This window comes from Erpetoichthys calabaricus, chromosome 9 (assembly GCF_900747795.2).
Source record: "Erpetoichthys calabaricus chromosome 9, fErpCal1.3, whole genome shotgun sequence".
Lineage (NCBI taxonomy): Eukaryota > Metazoa > Chordata > Cladistia > Polypteriformes > Polypteridae > Erpetoichthys > Erpetoichthys calabaricus.
Window position 1 is genome coordinate 7,864,203 of NC_041402.2, and position 27,731 is coordinate 7,891,933.

The following is a 27,731-nucleotide window of genomic DNA, read 5'->3' on the forward strand; positions in this document are numbered from 1 at the left end:
ACCCCGCTTGCCTATACTTTTGCCGGTGTTGTAGTCTAAAAGTTTCGCTTTATTTTCTCTTTGTTCACAATACATAAGTAATACAACATAGTAAATCATCAAATTTGTTCAAGTGTGTTATTTTTGTGAGCGCCATGAGAAATATTTAGTTTGTTTTTAATTCAGGCGCGACACAGACAGCTTCGCGCGTCAGGGCTTCATCAGCTGATTCGCTGTGTGTTGATGTTGCGTGACCGCTGCAGAGACAGAGCAGGGTACCGGGTATGCTAGTATTCAACGGAGAGTCTCGTATTATCGGACAGTTTGCAGAACGGCACAGTTGTTTAAGCGTGCAACCTTTTTTATTTTTTGAATGAGCACCTTTATTTCTTTGACCGAATAAACTGTCACGATAGACGGGCGATTTCGGTGCGGACTGGAACCAGTATGTCTGGGCCGAATGGAGATCCCAGCGTCTCGCTCGAAGTGGACGGAGACGACGAATTCAACGAAGAAGGTACAGACTGTTGCACTGCTTACACATTTGATAATTATTCAAACATTTTCTTTATTATCGAAAGTGACACATAGATCAGTTACATAATGGGAGTTGTTTCCGTATTTTTATTTATACCTGCATTGTTATCACTCTTTAATAATTGTTTTTTGTATCAGTATGCTGCTGCTGGAGTATGTGAATTTCCCCTTGGTATGAATAATGTATATATCGATATATCTGTCTATCGGTTTGATCGGTTAGATCCTGCCCAGTAAAGGAAGAGACTCGATGAGGTCACGTATGGATTTGAAACGTTAACCTTGTGTTAAACTGAGACACCTTACGTCCCCGATCGTCATGTTTTATTTATGTAGCTCCTTTCCATATCTAATAAGCTTTCAGTGGCCTATACAAATGTTGTCCGGTAGTTTCTGCTTGACAGCGGTTCGAACTGGCAGATGAAGTGACACGATCAAGGGCACACAGGGAGACATAACCGGTCAGGAGAAGAGAGAAGCATTATGTGAAATGTACACTACTATTCAAAAGTCTGCACACCCCCAGAAATGTTCGTTTTTATTAAATCATTATACAGTCAAAAATATGGAATGACATTCAGTCTGCAAAAAAAAAATTGCAATATTTTTTGAGATAGCTGCTTCACTTTGGCTGTTTTTGAACCCAGAACTGAAGTTTATGAATGCCAGTACTTTGCGACCAAAGTAAACCGACTAACAGGTGCCAGTGGTGCTAATGAAATTTCCAAAGGTTTTCCTAACTTCCAAGTAGCATTTAGACAGGACTATTTAAAGATAATCTAAGGGATTTAGCCATTAGGACACTGAAGGAATGGCTTCTGAAAATGGTGATTTGCAGCCATATCTGGGTAATAAATTAAAAATCTAACAGATCAAGGTGGGATTCGGCTCTGAGCCCTTTCTTATTTGCAATGGTGATGGACAGGTTGACAGACGAGATTAGACAGGAGTCCCCATGAACTGTGATGTTTGCTGATGACATTGTGATCTGTAGTGATAGTATGGAGCAGGTTGAGGAGACCCTGGAGAAGTGGAGATATGAGAGGAGAGGAATGAAGGTCAGTAGGACCACCAAGACAGAAAACATGTGTGTGAATGAGAGGGAGGTCAGTGGAATGGTGAGAATGAGGGGAGTAGAGATGGCGAAGGTGGATGAGTTTAAATACTTGGGATCAACAGTACAGAGTAATGGGGATTGTGGAAGAGAAGTGAAGAAGAGAGTGCAGGCAGAGTGGAGTGGGTGGAGAAGAGTGTCAGGAGTGACTTGTGACAGACGGGTATCAGCAAGAGTGAATGGGAAGGTCTACACGACGGTAGTGAGACCAGCTATGTTATATGGGTTGTTGACGGTGGCGTCACAGAGCTGGAGGTGGCAGAGTTAAAGATGCTAAGATTTGCATTGGGTGTGACGAGGATGGACAGGATTAGAAATGAGGACATTAGAGGGTCCGCTCAGGTTGGATGGTTGGGAGACAAAGTCAGAGAGGCGAGATTGCGTTGGTTTGGACATGTGCAGAGGAGAGATGAGGGGTATACTGAGATAAGGGTACTAAGGATAGAGCTACCAGGAAAAAGGAAAAGATGAAGGCCTAAGAGAAGGTTTATGGATGTAACGAGAGAGGACATGCAAGTGATGGGTGTGACAGAGCAAAGATGACGAGGACAGGAAGAGATGGAAAAAGATGATCCACTGTGGCGACCCCTAATGGGAGCAGCCAAAAGAAGAAGGGATTAGTAAAGTTCAATCTTCTCATGTCTTTCATGTTTAGCATTTAGCTGTCTCTTATTTAGTGCACTCCATAGCTCCAGTCTCATTTCTATCCACTATAGTGTACCTTTCATAATCAGAGGCACCACTCATTTCTGTTGTAGAGTACCTTTCATGTCTTTTTATCTGTTAATAGCTGCCCCCCATGGCTTCGCCCACATAGAAGTGAAACACGACAGTGAGGAGAACCCCACCCGGCTCCCCACTCCTGACATCACTCTTCCATCTCCCCTCGGCCCGCAGCCTCTGTCTCAGATTAGCTCGAATATATCCCTCCTGGAAGTGAACTATGATTCTTAGCGCAATGAGAGAAGACAGGAAATCAACCGGAATGTTCAAGAAAATTCCCTAAAACAAAAAAAAAAAAAACCCGATCTAAATCCGTTAAGTAGTTCTCTCATGAAAAGCAGACAGAAATACAGACAGACGTTGGATTTTATAGATTATAGAGAGAGAGATATGGTGCCATTCTTATAAAGTGCCCTTCATAGCTATCTAATGTTATATCTTGCCTTTTATGTCTGTCTAGTACATGATACAGTAGTCCTACCACTTGCACTTCACGGCAGGTAATCTATCTGAAGCTTAGCATGCACGATCCCGAGCTGTTTAGTTGTGTGGTGGGTGCGGCAACACACTGTACCAATGCATGCTCCCCAACTTGACTTGGTGGTTGAATTGGCTTCTCCTGTGAAACACTTTGAGTAGATTGGAAAAACACAATATAAATGCAATTATTATTTCATATATATATATATATATATATATTATACTATCAGACAAGTGTTGTTACATAGTACCTTTCTTATTACTGATCTAATCTATATATATATATAATTCACTAAGCCGCCAGCGAGCAAGACACCCATGGAGCACGCAGGACGGAGCCACGCCCACCAACTCTAAGACCATTGGATACGACGACAACTCACAGAGCCACGCCCACCAACTCAGACTCAGCAACTCACAAAACAGGGCGTCATTCACGTTTGTCTCTGCCACACTCCACATGCACCTCTGAGCCACGTTGACTTTTCATTATTCTTTTCGGTTACGAGGCACGACCGCGTCCACCATCGCAAACTGTTTTACACTGCATGATCTTAGAGTTGGTGGGCGGGTCTCCGTGAGTCGCTCTTGCGTGCGGGCACATGACCAGGCGGTGTGTATGCTTCGAGAATGAGGGTGGACGCGGCAGGACCATCTAAGAAGAGGCATGCTTGTCGCGGATGTGAATCGCTGTATGTGACGTGTAAAACAGTTTGCGAGGGGTATCCCATGGTTTTACAGTTGGTGGGTGGGTCTCTGTGAGTTGCTCTTGCGAGCGGGCACATGACCAGACAGTGTGTATGCTTCGAGTGCGAGGGTAGATGCAACAGGACCATCCAAGAAAAATCATGTTTGTCGCGGATGTGAATTGCTCTATGCAGCGTGTAAAACAGTTTGTTTGTCGCGGATGTGAATCACTGAATGAGCGTGTGACGGCGGTCCTCCAGTTGTCAGTCACGGACAATTGTATGTTGCCCTCTCCAGAGTTCCATCTTTTCATTCACCTACAGTCGTATCCTCAAACCCACCCCATTTGGACAACTGTGTCTTTCAGGAAGTGTTCACCCATCAATACATAATTATGCTGCGTATGCTACGCCGCGGGTTGGCTAGTATTATATAGTGGCTTTCATGTCTTGTCTAGTACATAGTACTTATACAGCATAGGCCATTTCTCCAGTGTTACACATAGTCAGTCAGTCATCATTCAACCTGCTATATCCTAACACAGGGTCACAGGGGTCTGCTGGAGCCAATCCCAGCCAACACAGGGTGCAAGGCAGGAACAATCCCTGGGCAGGGCGCCAGCCCACTGTAGGGCACACACCCACACACTAGGAACAATTTAGGATCGCCAATACACCTAACCTGCATGTCTTTGGACTGTGGGAGGAAAACCCGAGCACCCAGAGGAAACCCATGCAGACACAGGGAGAACATGCAAACTCCACGCAGGGAGGACCTGGGAAGCAAACCCGGGTCTCCTTACTGTGAGGCAGCAGCGCTACCACGGCGCCACCGTGCTGCCCGTGTTACATAGTACCTTTCTTATTATCTGTCGAATGTTATATAGTACCGTTGACATCCATCATTCTAATAATTGAACACATTGTACCATCCAATGTATGCAATCCAAAGGCATACCATAATACCTTTCATATCTATGTTATACAGTGTAATGCTCTATCTAATCCTGCCAACTATACTATTAACTATCTATCTGTTAGGTAGATATGAAAGGCACTATATATCTATCATATAATGCTTTTTATCTGTCTGTCAGGGTGTCACACTCTGAGGCTGCAGATTTCCCTTTCAGTCACTTTCATAATTAATAACCACTTACAGTGGTGTGAAAAACTATTTGCCCCCTTCCTGATTTCTTATTCTTTTGCATGTTTGTCACACAAAATGTTTCTGATCATCAAACACATTTAACCATTAGTCAAATATAACACAAGTAAACACAAAATGCAGTTTGTAAATGGTGGTTTTTATTATTTAGGGAGAAAAAAAATCCAAACCTACATGGCCCTGTGTGAAAAAGTAATTGCCCCCTTGTTAAAAAATAACCTAACTGTGGTGTATCACACCTGAGTTCAATTTCCGTAGCCACCCCCAGGCCTGATTACTGCCACACCTGTTTCAATCAAGAAATCACTTAAATAGGACCTGCCTGACACAGAGAAGTAGACCAAAAGCACCTCAAAAGCTAGACATCATGCCAAGATCCAAAGAAATTCAGGAACAAATGAGAACAGAAGTAATTGAGATCTATCAGTCTGGTAAAGGTTATAAAGCCATTTCTAAAGCTTTGGGACTCCAGCGAACCACAGTGAGAGCCATTATCCACAAATGGCAAAAACATGGAACAGTGGTGAACCTTCCCAGGAGTGGCCGGCCGACCAAAATTACCCCAAGAGCGCAGAGACGACTCATCCGAGAGGTAACAAAAGACCCCAGGACAACGTCTAAAGAACTGCAGGCCTCACTTGCCTCAATTAAGGTCAGTGTTCACGACTCCACCATAAGAAAGAGACTGGGCAAAAACGGCCTGCATGGCAGATTTCCAAGACGTAAACCACTGTTAAGCAAAAAGAACATTAGGGCTCGTCTCAATTTTGCTAAGAAACATCTCAATGATTGCCAAGTCTTTTGGGAAAATACCTTGTGGACTGATGAGTCAAAAGTTGAACTTTTTGGAAGGCAAATGTCCCGTTACATCTGGCGTAAAAAGAACACAGCATTTCAGAAAAAGAACATCATACCAACAGTAAAATATGGTGGTGGTAGTGTGATGGTCTGGGGTTGTTTTGCTGCTTCAGGACCTGGAAGGCTTGCTGTGATAGATGGAACCATGAATTCTACTGTCTACCAAAAAATCCTGAAGGAGAATGTCCGGCCATCTGTTCGTCAACTCAAGCTGAAGCGATCTTGGGTGCTGCAACAGGACAATGACCCAAAACACACCAGCAAATCCACCTCTGAATGGCTGAAGAAAAACAAAATGAAGACTTTGGAGTGGCCTAGTCAAAGTCCTGACCTGAATCCAATTGAGATGCTATGGCATGACCTTAAAAAGGCGGTTCATGCTAGAAAACCCTCAAATAAAGCTGAATTACAACAATTTTACAAAGATGAGTGGGCCAAAATTCCTCCAGAGCGCTGTAAAAGACTCATTGCAAGTTATCGCAAACGCTTGATTGCAGTTATTGCTGCTAAGGGTGGCCCAACCAGTTATTAGGTTCAGGGGGCAATTACTTTTTCACACAGGGCCATGTAGGTTTGGATTTTTTTTTTTCTCCCTAAATAATAAAAACCACCATTTACAAACTGCATTTTGTGTTTACTTGTGTTATATTTGACTAATGGTTAAATGTGTTTGATGATCAGAAACATTTTGTGTGACAAACATGCAAAAGAATAAGAAATCAGGAAGGGGGCAAATAGTTTTTCACACCACTGTATGTCTGCTATTGGGTAATGTTAACCAACTTTCTCTTTCAGATTCAGAAATTTTCATGGTTTCTTTTTCCTTGGCCAACAGCCACACCTAATCATGAGTCTTTCTAGTACAAAGTGCCATTTATGTAGATATCACCTCTCTGATGTTGTATAGTGCCTTTATTTCTCTCTCTAATGTGTTTCTCTATCGCTGAAGTGTTGTCTATAGTGCCTTTCATGGCTGTCTGCCACTTTATCTAGGCACACATCATAGCTTGGGTAGAGTTCACCAGAAGATACATGGCAGATTCTTAAGTCCCCTCGAAGAAGATTCAGCTATCTGATAAGACCAAAATGAAGCTTACACTGCGTGTTATTAAAAACACACCATCCCCACCATGAAGCATGGTGCTGGTAGGAATGATTCTCTGTGGCAGGCCGAAGGCTTCTGAGGATAAAATCAGTGCAGCAAAATTGTGAGGAAATTCTGGAGAAAAAGCTGCAAGAAGCCTGCAAACTTGGAAGAAGACAATGAGCAGAAGCATCAAACCAGAACTACTCAGGAATGGCTTCAGCACAGCAGTGTAAATGTCCTGAAGTGGCCAAATCCGAGTCCAGATCTCAGTCCAATGCAGAATTTGTGGCTGGACTTCACTCATGAGCCCCATGACACCTGACAGAGCAGAGCAGTTTGACGAAGAAGAAGAATGGAGAATGATGATTGATAGAGAGAGACCTGTGCATGCCGACTCAAGGCTGGTGTGGCGGCACTCTATAGTACTAATCCTGCCTTGAATGGGGTGAATGAGATGGGTCCAACTGCACACCTCCACAGCTCCACGAGTCGGAAGCTCCAGTGGACAGCCAATTGGATGGCAGGTTTTTTGTCACCTGGTTTCGCTCCCCCAGTGCTACTCTTAACCAAAGTATAATTTTATATAATATATATATATAATATATATAAACTTTGTTTATATATAAAAAAAAAAAAATTTTAAAAACCATGCTTATATTAAGTTAAAAGCATACTAAAAAGTGCAAAATAAGTCTGTCATACATCACTCGTAAAATAAGTGTGGGTGCTTTTCATCCATCAATAAAATCTTAGCAAAAGGGCCCACGCTTTTTTTTTTTTTCAAGTGATGTATGACAGACTTATTTTGTACTTTTTAGTACGCTTTTAACTTAATATAAGCATGGGTTTTAAAAAGTATTTTTTTATATACTGTGTGTGTGTATATATAATATAATCTTAATACATAATTCGCCTGCCTCCTCACTCACTCACTCACGTCCGTCCGAAGCCGAATGCGCAGTCGCCTTCTGCGCAGCTGCCCGAAAAACCTTACGAGACCGACATCCAACCCCAACATCGCGGCAGATTTACGGCCGCAAAAATTCAAAGAGAAAGGCGACTTCGATTAAAGCTCTAGAGGCCTGAAAGGCGATTTCGACTACAGCGCCAGGCCTAATTACGCATTCTGATTCAATTACACATTCATTCAATACACGTATATCAGGTTTGTGGTGCTTATACTTATTACTATTCCATATTGTACTGGAACATTCATCATTCAATATTATACTATAGGCCTGGAAAATTCATCAACTAACAGTACAAGCCTGTACAGTAATGAGTAAAGCGGACTACAATCATTACAAAACAACTTCTTCGTTACTTATCATTTGTTCTTCATACACTGGTGACACAAACTCGTGCCCGTTTCATCTTACGTTGTCGAAACGGGCTCTTTGTCTAGTGTAATATATATATATAATTTTCAACTTTTTAGTCTTGGGTTTGTTTTAGTATAATTTTGTAATCAATATTTTAACACTTCCTTTAATATTTCTATCCGTTAGTAGTGCCATCTATTGGTGAAATCTTGAACTATTCTTCATATGAAAATTTCATTTCTTAATTAACATGGATTAATTGATCAAGTAGTGAAACTGATTATTGATTCATGTATTGTCATCGGAAGTGTGCAAAATTTCAAGTCATTTGGACAATAGAAAGTGGGTTAAATATCGATTACAGTAATCTCTCGCTATATTGCGCTTCAACTTTTGCAGCTTCACTGTATCATGGATTTTATATGTAAGCATATCTAAATATATAACGCAGGTTTCTGTGGACAATGGGTCTTTTTACTTCTGGTACATGCTTCCTTAGTTGGTTTGCCCAATTGATTTCATACAAGGGACGCTATTGGCGGATGGCTGAGAAGCTACCCAATCAGAGCACGCAGTTAAGTTCCTGTGTGCTGATTGGCTCAGCGACGGTACGCTGAATTCGATTCCACTGCGTTAACCAGGAAGTCTCGTCTCGCTCATTCAGCATCAACGTGTTTCACTGTGTAAAGAGTTAACTTTTGTGCTCTTTTGTGTTTATCTTTGTGCATAGTCAAGCCCTTCATTATGGCTCCAAAACGATCTGCTCCTGCTACTGCTTTAGGGGCCATGCCCAAGCGCCAACGGAAGATGTTAACGATTGCCGAAAAGGTAAAAGGTTTGGATATGTTTTATTTAAAAAGGAGGAAAATAATATAAGATCTACAACCGCAGTGTCCTTTAACCAGCGCGCAAAATGAGTTGTAAGTGGACGTAATAAGGCGGTAAGGTTTATAAGAGTGTGGGAAGGGTTTATAAAGCCTTAAAATATATATATAAATAATAAAATAAATATAAGGTCACTACTTTGAGGATTTTCACCTATCGCGGGGGGCTCTGAAACGTAACCCCTGTGATAGGTGAGGGATGACTGTACAAGATTTGTACCAGACAAAAAAAGTGTCTGTGAAGTTAAAAGACACGTGGTAATAATATAAAGCGACAAACTCTTCAGTGGAGTGGAGCTCTGGGGGTCCGCAGCTTGATGCTTATGAGATCAGTTATTAAGTATTTTATATTTGTAATTATTTTAGACCACTTTGCAGCGATCTGTTTCTGTTCTGTGTCAAAAAAAGTCAAATCCACCGACATTCAAAGCTGTATGATAAGAAGTTGTGTAAACGTCCAAGATGGTGGATATTGCTTTTCCCGTGTTAGAATCTTTTAAGATGTCATACGTCTTGCTATTTCTTTCACTTTTCTTGCTTATCTTTATAATATTTTTTTTTCTATTTTAATTCTCTTCCTCAGAGTTTGCGGCAATCAACTCCATGCTGGACCAAATCAACTCCTGCCTCGACGACCTGGAGGAGCGCAATGACAGCCTGAGCGCAAAGCTGAAGGAGCTGCTCGAGTCCAACCGTCAGGCCAGGCAGGAGTTCAGACATCACCTAAACCAGGCAGCGAGCCCAGACGTCGAGCAGGCCGACTAGCGTCAATGGAGACGTTCGATTATCTCTGAGGGTAGGAAGGAGGTTGGCTGGCTGGGTGGGTGGCTGGCGGCTCCTAACCAAAAAAAAAAATGGAGGAGCAACATCCACCTGTAGATGATCTTTCCAAACATGTAAATGACGTGTATCATCTGGGCTTCACTCGCCTTGATGCTCTCGTCTCTGTGTGTCCTCTAATATTATTTAAAAGTTCATTTTCTGGGTGTTGTCCTTTACCCGAGATCGAGCACTCCACTTGTTATTGAGCTGACTGTAGACACTTGGTGGTGTTTCACTCTCTAGAAGATCCTCCATTAACCAAGGGCTGGACCTGCCATATTGAAGGCTGAACTAGGCAGTTGGTTTACTTTGTTTCCGTTTATGTCATCTTCTGTGTTTCTTTAAATAAAAAATGTCATTTATTTCCCATAATCCAGTGTTGCCATTGCTGCGTCATGACAGGCTGTGGCCTCTCCTAAGATTCAGTTATTCTTTTACTGGGTCATGGTGGGCTGCGGCCTCCTCCAGTCCCACTCGGTGCGCGTAACGATTTATGGAAAACAACCACCTTTATAAACTGCCAGTCAAACGTTTTAGAAACCCTCAGTTTTTATGGAATGTGTGCTGTTTAACTCTTTTAGGGCGGATGTGTCGACATAAGGGGTTGAGGGCATACATATAGAATTACTAGACACCTCATGACCAGCAGCATCGTACGTCAATGTCACCGCGATATTGCGAGTGCCACTGCTGCGGAGTGAAGTAATGGATAAAGATGCCTCACACGTGCTGCTTGGGATTGTGCAAACCGCTGTACGCTCCAAACCAGATCCCGGGGCATTACATTTCATAGGTAAGGCTGAACAATATTGTTGGTTAAATTTGGCCATTAGAAAATCCCGTTTTATAATCTTAACTTTAGCTACGCCAGCCTAAGCTAGTAAAGCTATGCATTTATGTGCTCAAGTGAGCCTCCAAACAACGTTTTGGCTAACGTATTTGGTCACTAACTATGTAGATTGTTGTTGTTTCTCAAACTCTGAAGGTTTCGCAAAGAAATTCACCCCAGGAAGCAGTGGGAGGTAGCTCTTAGACGGGATTTTGAGAAAGCTGTCCTGTGATGTGCGCCGTGCTAGTTTCGTAACAGATGCTGTACTGGCATCATATGATCAAAGCTACCACTCGCTCACATTAAAAAACAAAGGAGGTTTGATGATTCATTCTGAGGGTCCAGTCAAGGTGGTCAAAGTAGCTGAGCGTGTTATCCAACAGTCGACATTAGGACAAGCTGTCAGTGTATCTATGATCATTCAGTTTGTTTCGGGGTGAGATTGGTTCAGATGAAGGAGCTCATCGAGGAAACACAGTTTGAAATTGACAACCATCATTTTATGCTCATGTATTTAGTTGTGTCTTCCACAAACTAAGGCTGCACCATATTGCCAGACTGAATACTCTCAAATTACAAGATCTGAGTGAGCGAGCGGAGTGTAAGTCTGTTGGAGATCAGCGAGGTTGTGGAGAGCTTTAAATGTTAAGAGCGGTATTGTGTATTGTACTCAGTAGTGAACAGGGAGTCATTGAAGTTGAGAGAGAATCGGTGTAATATGTTCAGTGGATTTACAACAGTAGGTTATTATCCTGGCAGCAGAATTTTGAAGAAGTTGTAAGCGATGGATAATTTTTTGTGGGATGCCAGATAGAATAGCATTACAGTAATCTACAGTGCATCCGGAAAGTATTCACAGCGCATCACTTTTTCCACATTTTGTTATGTTACAGCCTTATTCCAAAATGGATTAAATTAATTTTTTCAGTCTGCAGTAGTCCACAGCCGCTATTTCAAGGCCCTGTGTTGTCCTTTAAGAATGACCTTCTTACTGTCACTCGCCCCACCAAACCTGCAGCACAAAGCCTGCCGCCTGCTTTTGTCGACCTGTATTGCTAAGCTGTGCTTGAAGCTCTGGTGCTGGGAGGCGCCCACCTATCAGGCCAGCTGGTGACCCTCAGAAACCTGTCTTCTGATTGGCTTGTGACTTTGGTTCTGCCAGATCTCTTCCTCTCAGAGTTTCTTCCAGTGCCTTTGCACTGTGTACAACACGACGGACACTTTGATTTGATTTGCTTTGCAATTTCTCGTAATGAAAGGCCTACACTTCTAACGGTAACAATGCTCTCATTTCATTTGTTAATTGCCATTTTCATGCCATTATCCCTGTAATATTGTCTTAAGTGGTACTTCAGAGGGTGTAGTACTAGGGTGTTGTACCGTGTTAGCCATTATGAATGTAGAGAAAAGCCAAGCAAAATGACACCTTTTACTGGGTAACTAAAAAGATTACAATATGCAAGCTTTTGAGGCAACTCAGGCCCCTTCTTCATGATTACATCTCGCCTGAAGAAGGGGCCTGAGTTGCCTTGGAAGCTTGCATATTGTAATCTTTTTAGTTAGCCAATAAAAGGTGTCATTTTGCTTAGCTTTTCTCTACATTCAGAGGGTGTAGTAACACAGTTTGTTCCAACTCTGTCTTAAGACACACAGAGGGTTTTTAAGTAATCAACAGAAGTTGGGACACCTGTGCAAATTGTTTGCAAGGCTTCATTGTCATTCACTGTACTTCAGAGCGTGTAGTAACACAGTATTCTCCAACTCTGCCTTAAGATACTCCGTGTGTTCTTAAGTAATCACCAGAACTTGGACACCAGTGCAAATTGTTTGCTTCAACTGGCAAGGCTTCATTTAGTTTCATTGATGCTGAACATCTGGAGGTTGTGACCTATTAGTTGTTTCCTGATAAAGGCCCATTTGTAATATTCTGAAATGCCTTTTTTTTTTCAGTTTTTAATAACCTAAACTTTACACTTAAATCTCTGGGAGTTTCCTGCTTACCTTTTTCACCATTTTAGGTCATTCGTTGCATTTCAACTGATTACATTTGGGGGGGGGGAACTGAGGTGTTGTAAAACTTTTGACCGGCAGTGTAAGCAGCGGGGAGTTTTCAGAGATTCACGATTTTTGATAATTGCCAACACAGGGGTTAGTTAACACCTGCTCCCTGGCTGCGTATTTTCCTGCTTTTGGATCAATAATATAATTCCGATACCAGCTTTTGTAAAACAAATAACAGTTAAGGCCAAGACCCCCCACCCATCTTACTCCAACCTCCTCAGTGTGCCCCGTCGTTGCACTGGACTGCGCATCGCATCCCTCCAGTAAACCGTGAAGTTCCAATGGCATTGAAGCATTTGCCCCTCTCAAAGACCCCATCACATTTAAGCAGTAGTGGGTCAGGGATGGGCGGCTCCACGCTTTTTCGATTCGTCATCTCTAACTGGCGGATGTTTTTCCACAGCAGCAATAGTGAGGGGCAATCGACTGAAGCGGAAAGCCAACGTTTACTTCCCGTGCCGAAAATCTCGAAATGCTGCTATGGTACCATTTTAAAATTTTTGATTTTTTTGGGAACATTTCCAGTGCCAGCATGCCACCCCAGCCTGAACGACATCACATTAGAACCTGAACCAATTTCAAGGTTTTTTTTACACTATGGCAGACGGCCTAGGGCCCTTACCTGGCCGGGATGCAAGTCTTAAAGGAAGGACCAGGGGTGAGAGCACATGCACAGGGTATTCACTTCCCCAGAGCACTACATGGCGCCCCATCCACCGAGTTGCAGCACTTCCACGACTCCATGGGAGTTGGAGTCTAGCACAGCCCAGGTGGGTTCCATGGGTGCTACAGGGACTGTGGAGCCCTACTTTGTCAGGCTTCTGCCCCACCACGCTAACAGACCACCAGAAGTACTCCCGGGTGCAGCATAAAAGAAGCCCACTACCCTCATTTCAGGAGGAAGAGAGACAAAGCTTGCTGGAGGAGGAGTGAAGGCAGAAGAAGAGAAACAGAGAGAAAACACAAAGGGAAAGAAATGAATTGCGCTTGGTGCTGGTGGGAAACGAGCAAAAAAGTGTTTCCTTGGGTGTTGCAGAGATTTGTGCCTCTGTCTGTCTCTGTCGAGTTTGGGGTGCTGGTGCGCCCCCTGCAGGCCACAACTCCTATTCTGTTCAGTGACACAAGGATTTAAAGAGAAAGGACTTTGATCAAATGATAGTTAAAGCGTCCCAGATGTGGCCTACCTGTTTAAAACCAAAGCGATTTTATAGACTCTCTGACCAACAATGAGCCTCAGATGTGCCAGCCCTGCATACAGGAAGGTCCTGTGAGGTACGTGAACAGCTGTGGAGCCCGAGGGGCGAGCAAAGCTTTTGGAGGCCAAACCTGAACGGGGTGCTGATGTTCTGCTGTGTCCTCGACTAAAGTGAATTACCACCCTTGGAAAATAAAAACAAAATTGGCTGTGAAAAAAAAAAAACCTTATCCTTTTAATTTTCAATCTAAATATTAATAATACATTCTAACCAGAAATTGACGTTTAATAATTGAAAATGCTGCGGTGGGTTGGCACCCTGCCCGGGATTGGTTCCTGCCTTGTGCCCTGTGTTGGCTGGGATTGGCTCCAGCAGACCCCCGTGACCCTGTGTTCGGATTCAGCGGGTTGGAAAATGGATGGATGGATGATTGAAAATGAAGTTCTCATCAAAAAACAAGGCACGTGTGTGCCGCAGATATTGGCATCCCCTACAAAGTCATAACTAACAGAAGAGTGCGCCAGCTGCGAGAGGAACATGAAGCCCAAATTCAGTTCCTCTGTTCTGCGATCGCTCAACGGGTGGGCCGCGTTACGTGTGTCACGTCATAAGCTGTCCGCTGCAGTAGACTCTTAACAGCGGACCTCCAGAGCTCCACCCCATCGAGGTTGGTGTCGCTTGTTATTAAGTATCAGTAATGACATGACGATGATGTGGTGAAGATTAAGGTCATCTGACTCGAGTCAGGTAAACCAGGTGACAAAAATCTGCCATCCGATTGGCTGTCCAGCGGCGCTTACTGAATCGCAGAGGTCTGCATCTGGACTTGCCTCGGCCATTGAGACCAAGATCAAGCTCCAGAGGCCAGATGAGAGAGAGACGGACATGAATTAACAGTTTTATGAATACAGAATAGAAGATTGGGTTCTTCTGAGTGAGTAGGAACGTTTAAGGCGTCAGCCATGTCTTCCTGTCTATGAGGTAACGCACAGGCCAAATTCCGTTAGTCACGACGATCCCAAGAACACTGGAGTGATGTGCGACAAATCAGGGAATGGCTAGAAGAAAATAGTAAAAACAGATGAAAATGTCCCATTTCCAATATGTGGGCAATAATAAATCACCTTGGTGTTAACAGCGAGTGCGACCACGTAAATACGGTAAAACCCAAGTCACACTCAGGGTGATGTGTAATGAGCCCACTTTACATTTTTAAGCCCCGGGACAGAATTTTGCTGCCATCTATTGAAGTAACATCACAAACCAGGATATTTCTATGTGTTTTGCTACTCTAAGGTATCTCATCAATATTCATGAGTGGGGTGGAGCCTGCAACTGAGAACACAATGTTCATGTTTATCGACTTTAAGCCTGCCTTTGACTGCACCCATTGGCCTCCTTCAAGCAATGCCAGCTGTGCCCATATCTGAAACGAGCTGTCAGAAGAATTGTCCATCCAAACTGGGGTTCGTCAGGGTGATGCGCCATTTCACATCGTGATCTATGCCATTATGAGGAGAGCCTTCAATGGCAAACCATGGGTCGAAAATGACATAAACTGTTAAATCACTGATCTCACGTTTGCCAGCGATGGCACCATCTTGTATGTGACCGGTGCTCCCCGTGTCGCTTAGTCCGATGGCATGAAGATCAATGTAGAGAAGACCAAAGTCTTGACAACTGATGGCTCTATGGTCAGCGTTCATACACTTTATTTCTGCGGAGCCCAAAAATCACACAAGAAGGGCCGCAATGGGCTTTAACAGGCCCTGCCTTTTGACAGCAGACCCCCAGCCTTGACTCTCTAAGAAGACATGGAAAAATTCCCCAAAAAAATGGAAGAAACCTTAGGAAAGGCAGTTCAAAGACAGACACCTTTCCAGGTAGGTTGGGCATGCAGTGGGTGTCAAAAACAAAAAAAGGGGGTCAATACAATACACGACACACAAAACAGAACACAAGTCATCCTCGTTCATCTCAAAGGCATTCACGTCAAACACTTCAAAGAACTGAAGTACCTTGGATCACTCGTCGTGGCCGGCCTGTGCTCTGGTACTCGAGTGTGGTGCACAGTGGAGGCAGACCCTCTGCGTTTTTCCTAGTTGATTCTGGGGTCCATCAGGTGTGTATTCTGCTCCTGTTCAATGCTGGCCTGGATGGAGTGTTGGGGAAGGTCCTGGGGTCTGAGGGGCATCTGTTGACGAAGAGAGATTCACGGATCTTGACTTTGCTGATGATGCTGTGATGTTTGCAGTCAATGGAGGCTCTGATCAGGGGTCTCGAGAGACTGAGTGAGGAGTCCGAGTATCTGGGCAATTGCAGGGGGTAACGCTGCTCTCAGTGCCGGGTAAGGTCCTCACTAGGGTCATCCTCAACAGGATCCGTGATCACCTGCTCACCCCCCAGCAACCGGAACAGTCTGGTTTTACGCCTAAGCAGTCTACCATCGACCACATCCTGGCACTGAGGGTTATCATGGAGCGCAAACATGAATATCAGCAGAGTTTCGTTGCAGCCTTTGTCGATTTTCATAAAGCGTTCGACTCAGTTGATCGAGCTGCCCTGTGGGACATCCTGAGGGTTCGCAGGATCCTCTCGAGGTTGCTGGATATCATGGCCGGCCTGTACACTGGGACTTGTGAGTGCTGTGCAGAGTGGAGGCAGACCCTCTGTGTTTTTCCCAGTAGATTCTGGGGTCCATCAGGTGTGTGTTCTGTTCCTACTCTGTTCAATGCTGGCATGGACTGGGTGTTGGGCAGGGTCGTGTGGTATCTGTTGGTGAAGGAAGATTCACGGATCTTGACTTTGCTGATGATGCTGTGATCTTCACGGAGCTAATGGAGGCTCTGATCGGGGCTCTCAAGAGACTGAGTGAGGAGTCTGAGTGTCTGGGCAACTGCAGGGGGATAACGCTGCTCTCGGTGCTGGGTAAGGTCCTCACTAGGGTTGTCCTCAACAGGATCCGTGATCACCTGCTCACCTACCAGCAACCGGAACAGTCTGGTTTTACGCCTAAGAAGTCTACCATTGACCACATCCTGGCACTGAGGTTTCTCATGGAGCGCAAATGCGAATATCAGCAGAGTTTCTTTGCAGTATTCGTCTACAAGCACCACCACACTATTGGGTTATAACTACAATGGATTTGTTTCTTTCCAAATGATGTCCCATGTCCTTATGTCTTTGTCTTGAGGGGGGCACCCCCCAATCATGACAAATTTTCACACTGCACGGGGAACCTGGTAGGACCAAACTTTACAATTCCTACAGAGGGCTGTTCACAGGGATTTTCATTCCACACTCCATCATCATCGGCTTCTGATGTTCTTTACTGCGTTGAACCTTACTGTTAGTATTAAGTATCTGAGTAGTGCCTGTTGTTTCGTTCAGTGTCATGTTTGTAAATAATTATCGTTATTGGGGAAACTGGAGAGGGCTTTGCATATGCAATTTTGTGCAACATTTTTCTCACTCATTACTGATTAATATATTCTCTATTTGATTCACTTATCAGTGTGTGTGTGTGTGTGTGTGCACGAGGGTGCCATAAGGGCCCGATGTCCTCTAGTGAGACCTGCGCTCACAGCCCTTCAACGTGGAGCTCAACTGGCATTCATCAGAAAACACACAATTGGCAGCTCTGCCATTGGCACCGCATTCTCTTCACAGTTGACAGCAGGGTCACACTGAGCACATGTCACCGATGTGAAAGAGTCTGGAGACGCCATGGTGAACATTATGAAGCCTGCAACATCACCCTGCTTGACCGGTTTGGTGGTTGGTCAGTGATCGTCTGTGGAGGTAGAGTTTATCCTTGGGAGGGTCACACAGAACTCCACCAGTTAGGTACTGGGATGAAATTCTCAAGTCATTGTCAGACCTCACACTGGTGCTGTGCTCCCTCAGTTCCTCCTGGTGCAGGACAATGTCCGGCTTCATGTGGTCAGAGTGTGTAGGCAGTTCTTGGATGAAGAAGGAATTGATGTCATTGACTGGCCCACATGTTCCCCAGACCTGAATGAGAACCTCTGTGACGGCATGAGTCGGTGCATCTGACGTCACCAAGTAGCACCACAGACTGTCTAGGAGCTCACTGATGCCCTGATCAGGTCTGGGAGGAGATCTCCCAGGACACCATTCACCGTCGCATGCCCAGATGTCAGGAGTGCATACAGGCATGTGGGGGCCACACACACACTGCCAAGTCACAATTAGGGGTCTCTGAGATGAAATTCACGCAAGTTGGATCAGCCTGGGATTTCAGTTTTTGAATCAGATTTTCGGTGAGATGTTCAATCAGCCATCAATGGGTTGCTGATTTTGGTTTCCACTGACCGTTGTTTCATCATTTTGTTCTCAATGAATTACACAGGATTACTCGGGAAAAGATTTTCCTCTTGACTATTTCATTCATTGAGATCCAATGTCTGATTCGTTTTTTGGAGCGGTGTATAATTTTGCTCAATGTCCCATTTCTTTTTTTTTTTAGTGTGATCTTTTTTTTAGTGTGACAGTTTAAAACTGTCATCTTATAAAAGAAGCAACGTGAACACCGGTTTGAATGATTAGACATGAAACACACAACAGCATCAGAAACAGGCCACTCCAGATTGACACAAGTGACGTTGATTATTTCAAAGAACGTGCAGCGGTAGAAGCATTTCAAACACAACATACTGTTTAATGAACTCTGTGTTATCCAAGTCTATGATGTGAAACGCTAACAGCTGTTCGTCTATGCAATGCAGTCAGTACTGTTTGCTTTTTTGTTTTAAATCGAATTCAGCAAATCCACCTGATAATTCAAGTTTTGCAAACCGACAATCAAACAGAGTAGATCTTCAACGGTCAGCCGATTCCTTTCAAGGATTTCAAGTATCTGACAGGTAATACAATTAGGTATATTCTCGCTATCTTTAAAAAACAAACTAGGAATTCAGAAAATATACTTTTAAAAGGTTCTGTTTGCTGGAGGACAGGAAAATCATCACTCCTCCAGCGATCTCTGGCAATGTTACCATATTGTCAAGCTAAATTCTAAACCGTAATTGATACAGCACTCAATCTGCCCAAATTAGGAAGTTAGTGGCCAAATCGACACCTAAAACTCAGCTTGCTTGTTTAAGAGGCCCAACTGCAGTTTCAGACCTAAGGTGGCCTTCAGACGTCAGAAATGCATGACAAGCTTTTCTGTTAAAAATGTTCTGCCACTCACTCACCGGAATGTTCCGTTTGCTGGCTGCAATGGAGAGGGCACCTGGAGGATTGTCCCAGTGCGACTCTTTATTAACCTCCTTGGCGTTTAACTCAAATGTGACTCGGGTTTAACCATAATTACAGTAATCCCTCGCTACTTCGCGGTTCACTTTTCGCGGATTCACGATTTCGCGGATTTTATATGTAAGCATATCTAAATATATAACGCTGATTTTTCGCTGCTTCGCTGGTTTCTGCGTACAATGGGTCTTTTTACTTGCTTCCTCAGTTGGTTTGCCCAGTTGATTTCATACAAGAGATGCTATTGGCGGATGGCTGAGAAGCTACCCAATCAGAGCACGCAGTTAAGTTCCTGTGTGCTGCTGATTGGCTCAGCGATGGAGTGTTGCATTAACCAGGAAGTCTCATCTCACTCATTCATCATTAACGGGCTAATGCTTCAGGGGCCGTGTCCAAGCACCAACAGAAGATGCAAATGATTGCAGAAAACGTAAAAGTTTTGGATATGTTGAAGGAAGTGAACAGCTACACCGCTGCAGGACATCAATTCTTTTTATTTAAAAAGGAGGAAAAGCATATAAGATCTACGCAGTGTCCTTTAACCAGGGCGCAAAACGAGTTGCAAGTGGACGTGATAAGGCAGTAGTCTGGATGGAATCTGCTTTAGGAATCTTTGCAACAAGGTCGACGACGTCATGACCGCCTACAAGCTGCTACGTGTACTTCGCTATACAGTAAGTGTAAACTTATCTACCGATTTCATATTGCTTAGCAGTTGTCCCTGTTTTTAATAGAGTAAACGGTGGGTTGTAAACAATACAGGGAGGGTTTAAAAACGTCCAAATACACGTTAAATAATTAAATAAATATAGTGTCCCTACTTCGCGGAAATTCAGTTATCGCGGTCGGCCTTGGAACCTACCTCCCGCGATAAGTGAGGGATTACTGTACATAGAATTCCGAGCCCGAGTCAGGGTTTGGGCTGACACGCAATGATCTGAATTCTATGTAATTACGGTTAAACCCAAGTCAGGGTTTGGGCTGACACGCAATGATCTGATTTACAGTTTTAACAGTCGTGGGAAGTATTCTGCTGCCATCTAGTGGATTAAATAACATTACGCAGCAAAGAAATCATAAATATCTCTGTGTTCTGCCAGTCAAAGATCAGTCAATCAATATGGGGGCTCAGCGTTCAAATAAAACACAATGGCATGTAAACGAGAAGCTGTAAAGCCAGTTTTAGAACAAACTGAAGCTGAAGCATTAGCTGAATCAAGTGAAAGTGGTGACAATAATGTGAAGTGGTCATCAGATGTTAACAAGAGTGGCATTGTACGACCGAACCTCCGTGATATGCCTGGTGGACTTTGGTTGCCTGAAAGTTCACAGTGGTGCAAAGTAGGTGTGTGGTAAAGTAGAAAAAACATTAGCACCCTATACACTTTTCACAATGCAGCAAAAGTGTCAATGTGGAAGCCTGCAATAACACAATAGGCGGGCGTGCAGATCAGACACTGACATACTACCTTCTCATGCACAAGCAAGCGAAAAAAAAAAAAAAAAGGTTGCAAAGACGGACGCTTGTACTGTCCCGATTGAGATGTCGGGCTGTGTGTTGGCGACTGTTTTTCAAAACAGTTCCCGCGAAGGACGTGTACGGAATCTGCATTAGTACAGCAAAGGACACTCGACAGACCTTTCTTACGGTTTTTATGTTGATATTTAAATGTTTCCGTCACACATATTTTCGTATTGAAAAAAAAATTCAACATTTTCGCCTTGTTTTTCTGGGCAAAAACATAACGCTAAGGAGGTTAACCTGTAAGAAGTACACATTAGGTTGACTGATAAAATTCAAAATGAGCAGACGTTTCTGAGTATCGACTAACCAAGTGTATTCAGCATGGGCCTTTACGGTCAACCCTATACAAACAGAACATATATATATCCTGCTTTAGTAACATGCTGAGTTATGCTTAGGAGACGTCGAGACCAATCAAGTGTGCTTGGGTTGCGGGGGCTTTCCTGCTAACCCTCAAGCAACACATTACACACATACACACACACACCGTTTCTGAGTCACATGTACAGTTAACTAGTCTAGCATCCTGGAACCTAACAGTCACTCCGCCTCCTCCATTTATCTGAACTGCACTGTGCCAGAAGGTCCTAAACTGTCTGTGTCTCGGTCAACTTCATTGCATACTAAGTATGCAACCATTAATTACCTACTAATCTATGAAGGTATTTTTCCACCCCATCAGACTTGTACCTTGATGAGATGGTAAAAAATATTTAATTCATTAAATAAAAATGTTTCTGGTCACGCTAACTAGTATTCTTGAAACGCATTCAGACAACAGTCTATGTATACGGTTACTAGTCTGTACCTAGTTCGTAGCACTAGTAACTAAGAAATACATTTTACATTAAACCGTAACCGTGACTTTTTTTTTTCTTCTTTTTCTTTTTAAACCAGCATCCTTCAACAAAGCCTTTAGAGGTTTTGGAAAAGTCACAAAATGGCTTAACAATCACATACTGTAGCATCTACTAAGAAGGGCGGCAGGTCAACAATGATGGGGTCCTTCAAATGGCTGCTGGAATTCATTTTCCTCACACACCTAATGTCCTTATGACATATTAGCATTCGCCAATCACCTGCAATGGAGCTAAATGCATACAAGTGTGTGATTTTCTTCTTTTTTTAAAAAAAAAAAAAAACAATGGATGGGGGGGGGAATCCTTACATCATCTAATCCTCACCCCCCCCCCCAAATAAAAATGGAGCTTTTCAAAGTTCACTTCATCACTTTTCTACTGGCCAGCAGTTGACATGATAAAAGGTAAGTGTTCTATTGAGATATGTGCCACAGTGCCAGTTCCCACTATAATAATCTAATCCAGTTTTTCAAAACTGGCCACGGAGAAAACAATCCTCAAAAAAGATCAAACTATTGACACTATAGTCGGCAGTTCAATGCACATGGCATCCCTGTGGATGTCAAAGGAGAAAATGGTGGCTTAATGAGCTGTGTGCAAATCTACAGCCTGATATCTAAGAAAAGAGATCAACCACTTGAGGATGGGGTGGGGATGAATAAAAGGTTTAAAAAAAAAAAAATGGTTCTATCTACATTTTGCCAAAAGTCTTTTTTGTCACTCTTCTTTCCGGAAACAGACATCAGCGTGTTTTCCTAGCCGTCCACGCTGATCGTTTCCTCTGAGCAGGGTGAACGGCACCACGGGACCGCCCGGCTGTCACCGTTTCTTTCTCATCTTCAGCTTCTTTGTTTTCACTCAATGGTTCGAGAGACTCGGTTGCTTCCTTACTTTCAATGCTTGCAGGTGCATCCAGCTGAGCAGTGGCCATCTCTTTGGCCACAGTACAGTCTTTATTTGCATTCTCCTCTATTGGCCTTTTAGCCACTGGACTGTCAGTACACTGTTGGGCCCCACAGTCTGTTTCTTTCTGATCTTCTTTCACTTTTTCTGTTGAGCAGCATTCTGCGTCAGTCCTTCCCTCTGTGGGAGAGGACAAAGTAGCTACATTTTGTAAATCCAAAACATCATCTTTTGGATTTTTCACATGGTTGCCTGGGGTTGTGGCCTTGTTGTCACCACTTTGTTTGTTCAAGTCGTTAGGGATAGCATTTGTATGGTCCAGGAGTTTCGATTCTGCTCTAGTTAACACTATATTGTCTGAATTCACCCCATCACAGTCTTGCACTTCTTTGTTTTGACTAATGTCAGTTTCTGGACCGGCAAGCACTGACTGCTGTTTACTGTCGGCTTCCTCACAGTAGCATTCATGTGGCTTCCCAAGCCTGGTGACCGGGTCCTTATTTGTAGGCTCTTCCCGTTGCCTCGAAGATCTGTATTTCTGTGTAGGGACATAACAAGACAATAAAAACTTAGGTAAATACTTCATAAAGTGGAAATCCCATCAATATTGTTAACAGAAGCTTTTAACATTAGTATATTTTGTTTAACTCTTTTAGGGCTAATTTTTTTTTTGTTTCTTTTCTCCCAGGGCTGAATATTTTTCCAAAAACTAACATTTTTTAAAAAAGAACACAAAGCAATTGTTTAACATATCAAATCAACAAAAAATATTTACTTTTGACAAATGTTACTGTCTTGCATGTTGTATGAGCCTGCATACTCTATGATTTCACATACATATCACATACATTTTACCCAGCAAAGTCTGATGTCGCTCAAAGCAGCCAATTTCAGTCATTGCCACATTGCACTCCTTACAATACGTGTTGCTTTGGTGCCTATTTTTCAATTGTCTGTTGCTGCACTTTCTCACATATATTGTTAGTGTGTACTGTAGAGAGACAAGTCACCCATTTGCCATCGTGCCATGCCACTGCCACCAAGTTTTCTGCCTGCATGAAAACCGTATTGTCACCTCTTTTCATCTTCTGAAACTTTATGAACTTTATGTATGGCATTATAGCCTGGCTCACCCCATGGGATTTGCTTCTGTTTATTACAGAAGTGAATAAAACTTTGCAGCAGCACGTACCTAAGCCACCAGGGGACAAAACACGTTTGGACCAATGCTCCCTGAAGTTATATCACCAGTTCTGTCCCATCTCTATTTGTAATGCCACAGCGCGCTTCATATTGTCTTTCGTTGTGGGTTTCCACTTTGAAAAACGAGAATGCGATGCAAACGCAGCCTGCGATTCAAAAAAAATCTCTGCCTACCTGTTTGTCTCGTCTGACAGTAGCTGAAAAGCAGCATCAGGAGAGAGCAGCCTGAAGTACAGCAGCTGGTGATCTGTCGTGTCCAACAGCAAGCCATGCCGTCTTGTAAACTCTGGTAGCCAGATCGGCTCTCAACGGATCAATGTTTGTGTATTTATCCCATGCGAACCTTGCCGTAGATGCATCGACTGCGCGAAGGCACTCGGCTGGCAGCAGATCCGCTGGCGCGGCATCGGCTGGTGTCTGATCAGCTGATGCCTGCTTCTCACTCTCTTGCTCGATCTCCTGATCACTGCCAATAAAATCCAATTCTGAAAAATCAAGAGTCTGACTCCGCGATAATGCGCAAAACATCGTCTGCCGAGTGTTTTCTTTTCTGCACTTGCTTTGCTGCCTTTTCACATGTTGATGCCATCTTGCCATTGTTTACATTTCGCAACTCACGCACACGCAAGGTTTAGTTGCTGAGTCAATGAGTCTAGCATTCCTCCAAGCACAGAGGGAATGCCTGTGACGTGACAGTGAGATTTGTCGCCATTAACAGCTGATTGTCGCCCCCTATCCCTGGATGTCGACTTTTGTCGACATTCGCCTTCAACCCCTCCTGTCGACAAAAGTCGACATCCACCCTAAAAGAGTTAATAAATTCTAATATCTTAAGACTTTTAAGATGGTACATGAAAATAAAGGTGCAACAGGAAATGAAAATAAACCTAATAAACTTAACCTCAAATTATTTGAAAAGTCAAGTGACTTTATTGTCATTTCATTCATACATTGTGTTGCATCATAGCGTGGCACAAAATAACGTTCTCCAGTACCGCGGTGTCACATACAGTGGTGTGAAAAACTATTTGCCCCCTTCCTGATTTCTTATTCTTTTGCATGTTTGTCACACAAAATGTTTCTGATCATCAAACACATTTAACCATTAGTCAAATATAACACAAGTAAACACAAAATGCAGTTTTTAAATGATGGTTTTTATTATTTAGGGAGAAAAAAAATCCAAACCTACATGGCCCTGTGTGAAAAAGTAATTGCCCCCTTGTTAAAAAATAACTTAACTGTGGTGTATCACACCGGAGTTCAATTTCCGTAGCCACCCCCAGGCCTGATTACTGCCACACCTGTTTCAATCAAGAAATCACTTAAATAGGAGCTGCCTGACACAGAGAAGTAGACCAAAAGCACCTCAAAAGCTAGACATCATGCCAAGATCCAAAGAAATTCAGGAACAAATGAGAACAGAAGTAATTGAGATCTATCAGTCTGGTAAAGGTTATAAAGCCATTTCTAAAGCTTTGGGACTCCAGCGAACCACAGTGAGAGCCATTATCCACAAATGGCAAAAACATGGAACAGTGGTGAACCTTCCCAGGAGTGGCCGGCCGACCAAAATTACCCCAAGAGCGCAGAGACGACTCATCCGAGAGGTCACAAAAGACCCCAGGACAACGTCTAAAGAACTGCAGGCCTCACTTGCCTCAATTAAGGTCAGTGTTCACGACTCCACCATAAGAAAGAGACTGGGCAAAAACGGCCTGCATGGCAGATGTCCAAGACGCAAACCACTGTTAAGCAAAAAGAACATTAGGGCTCGTCTCAATTTTGCTAAGAAACATCTCAATGATTGCCAAGACTTTTGGGAAAATACCTTGTGGACTGATGAGACAAGAGTTGAACTTTTTGGAAGGCAAATGTCCCGTTACATCTGGCGTAAAAGGAACACAGCATTTCAGAAAAAGAACATCATACCAACAGTAAAATATGGTGGTGGTAGTGGGATGGTCTGGGGTTGTTTTGCTGCTTCAGGACCTGGAAGGCTTGCTGTGATAGATGGAATCATGAATTCTACTGTCTACCAAAAAATCCTGAAGGAGAATGTCCGGCCATCTGTTCGTCAACTCAAGCTGAAGCGATCTTGGGTGCTGCAACAGGACAATGACCCAAAACACACCAGCAAATCCACCTCTGAATGGCTGAAGAAAAACAAAATGAAGACTTTGGAGTGGCCTAGTCAAAGTCCTGACCTGAATCCAATTGAGATGCTATGGCATGACCTTAAAAAGGCGGTTCATGCCCTCAAATAAAGCTGAATTACAACAATTTTGCAAAGATGAGTGGGCCAAAATTCCTCCAGAGCGCTGTAAAAGACTCATTGCAAGTTATCGCAAACGCTTGATTGCAGTTATTGCTGCTAAGGGTGGCCCAACCAGTTATTAGATTCAGGGGGCAATTACTTTTTCACACAGGGCCATGTAGGTTTGGATTTTTTTTTCTCCCTAAATAATAAAAACCACCATTTACAAACTGCATTTTGTGTTTACTTGTGTTATATTTGACTAATGGTTAATTGTGTTTGATGATCAGAAACATTTTGTGTGACAAACATGCAAAAGAATAAGAAATCAGGAAGGGGGCAAATAGTTTTTCACACCACTGTATACATAAAAACAGCACATGTGCAAGACAGGTAAAGAAATATACTTGTGAAAGACGGCCAGCAGCTCAGCCTGGCTGGGATGCCCCTGAAATGGAAGGATGGGGGAAAGGCAGCTACTTTTGGACACGCTAGATGGCAGGTCCCATGGAGTGTAGGGCATCCTGGGACTTGGAGTTCAGTTTCTCAACCCTGTTATGTGCCACGGGTGACACCAGGGGGTGCTGTGAAAGGACTTCCTTATACAGCAGAACCTCTGGTCACGAACGTTTCCGAACACGTACAAATCGGGTTATGATCAAAAAGTTTGCCAAAATTTGGCATCTGTTCACGACCACACACTGTGGTGGCGAACAAAAACACTGGCAGCCAGTTTCCCTACGCGCGTTCGTGTTTGATTGAATGATTTCCCATTCTCCGTTTCCCATTTTCTTTTGTTTGCGTATACAGGGCCTAACAAGGCAGCTGATGTTGCAAAAGGAGTTACAATGTTAACCAAGCAGAGGCCTCAAGTGCTGGAAGAGGTGGAAAAACTGTTGCTAGTGTGATTGAATGAGAAGCAACTTGCAGGGAATAGCGTAAGCGAGGCGATCATATGTGAGACAGCCAGGAAGATTCATGGTGATTTGCTGAAAAAAAAAATCCTTCTTTGAGTGGCGAAGGTGAGGAATTTAAAGCCAGAAGCGGATGATTTGAAAGTTTCGCAAGAGAAGTGGCATTTAATTTTTTTTCCCTGTGCTTAAAACTCATTAAAAAAAAGTGTTTACAGTGAGCGGTTTGTAAGGGTGTAGTGCAAACTCTTACAATGTTAAGTTTTCTCTGTTTTTCAAGGCTTTCTCAGCGTTAAATTCAATGTTTTTACATTTAGTTTACTGTTACACTGTGCATTCTATGGTATATTTAACTATGTCTGTGCTTAAAAAAATATATACATATTTAGATACAGTTCGTACAGTCTGGAATGGATTAATTGTATTTACATACAATGTTATGGGGAAATTACGTTCGGGTCGCGTCCAGAGTTTTGGAACGAATTACGGTTGTGACCAGAGGTACCACTGTAGCCCGGAAGGAATAGGAAGTCATGATGACGGAAGCCCCAAAGTACTTCCAGGCTGATTAAAGTCCTGGAATTCTCCATCTTACCCCGGAAGTGCTGGCAAGTCAGGTGGGAGGAAGAACAGAAGCACTTCCGGGTCATGGACTAAATAAAGGACTGCTGTGAACCCAGCAAGTGAGTCAGGGAGGAGGTGGACAACACTTGCGTGTGAAGTAGAAAATAGAGAGAGATTATTGTGCTTTGTGATTTACTTGCCTGTGGTGCTTGGGGAGCACTGTTTAAAGAAAAAATAATAATTAAAAACATCTTCTTCGTGCTTTTACCTGGTGTCCCGAGTGTCTGTCTGTTGAGTTTAATGGGGCAACCTGGTGTTCACATATTATAAATAGATAATTAGTAGGTAGTATCTTAAAAATAGTTAATAATAAGTAAGAACAACAGTAGTAACAAATATAGTGTACAATATAAATAAACTACTAGGAGCAGATTTCAGAGTACAGACAGCCAAGAGGTAGAAGCTGTTGCCAAAACTTGGCAGAA

General features: G+C 43.2%; 2 protein-coding genes across 2 annotated transcripts in view; one reads left to right on the plus strand and one right to left on the minus strand.

Annotated features, from left to right (window-relative positions):
• Positions 1-211: 211 nt before the first annotated feature.
• Positions 212-9,651, plus strand: bbln (bublin coiled coil protein). Its single transcript, XM_028809123.2, has 2 exons — positions 212-496; positions 9,422-9,651. The coding sequence occupies exons 1-2, from the start codon at positions 427-429 to the stop codon at positions 9,601-9,603; spliced, it is 252 nt and encodes an 83-aa protein (XP_028664956.1). The 5' UTR covers positions 212-426; the 3' UTR covers positions 9,604-9,651.
• An 8,751-nt stretch (positions 9,652-18,402) lies between these two features.
• The window catches only part of ciz1a (cdkn1a interacting zinc finger protein 1a), a 104,649-nt gene continuing 95,320 nt past the window's right edge, over positions 18,403-27,731 (minus strand). The window contains exons 16-17 of the mRNA XM_051931696.1: positions 19,953-22,849; positions 18,403-19,063 (exon numbers count right to left, since the gene is read on the minus strand). Of these exons, the coding sequence (XP_051787656.1) occupies positions 22,151-22,849 (699 nt within the window). The 3' untranslated portion in view covers positions 18,403-19,063; positions 19,953-22,150. The remainder of the gene's footprint in view (positions 19,064-19,952; positions 22,850-27,731) is intronic.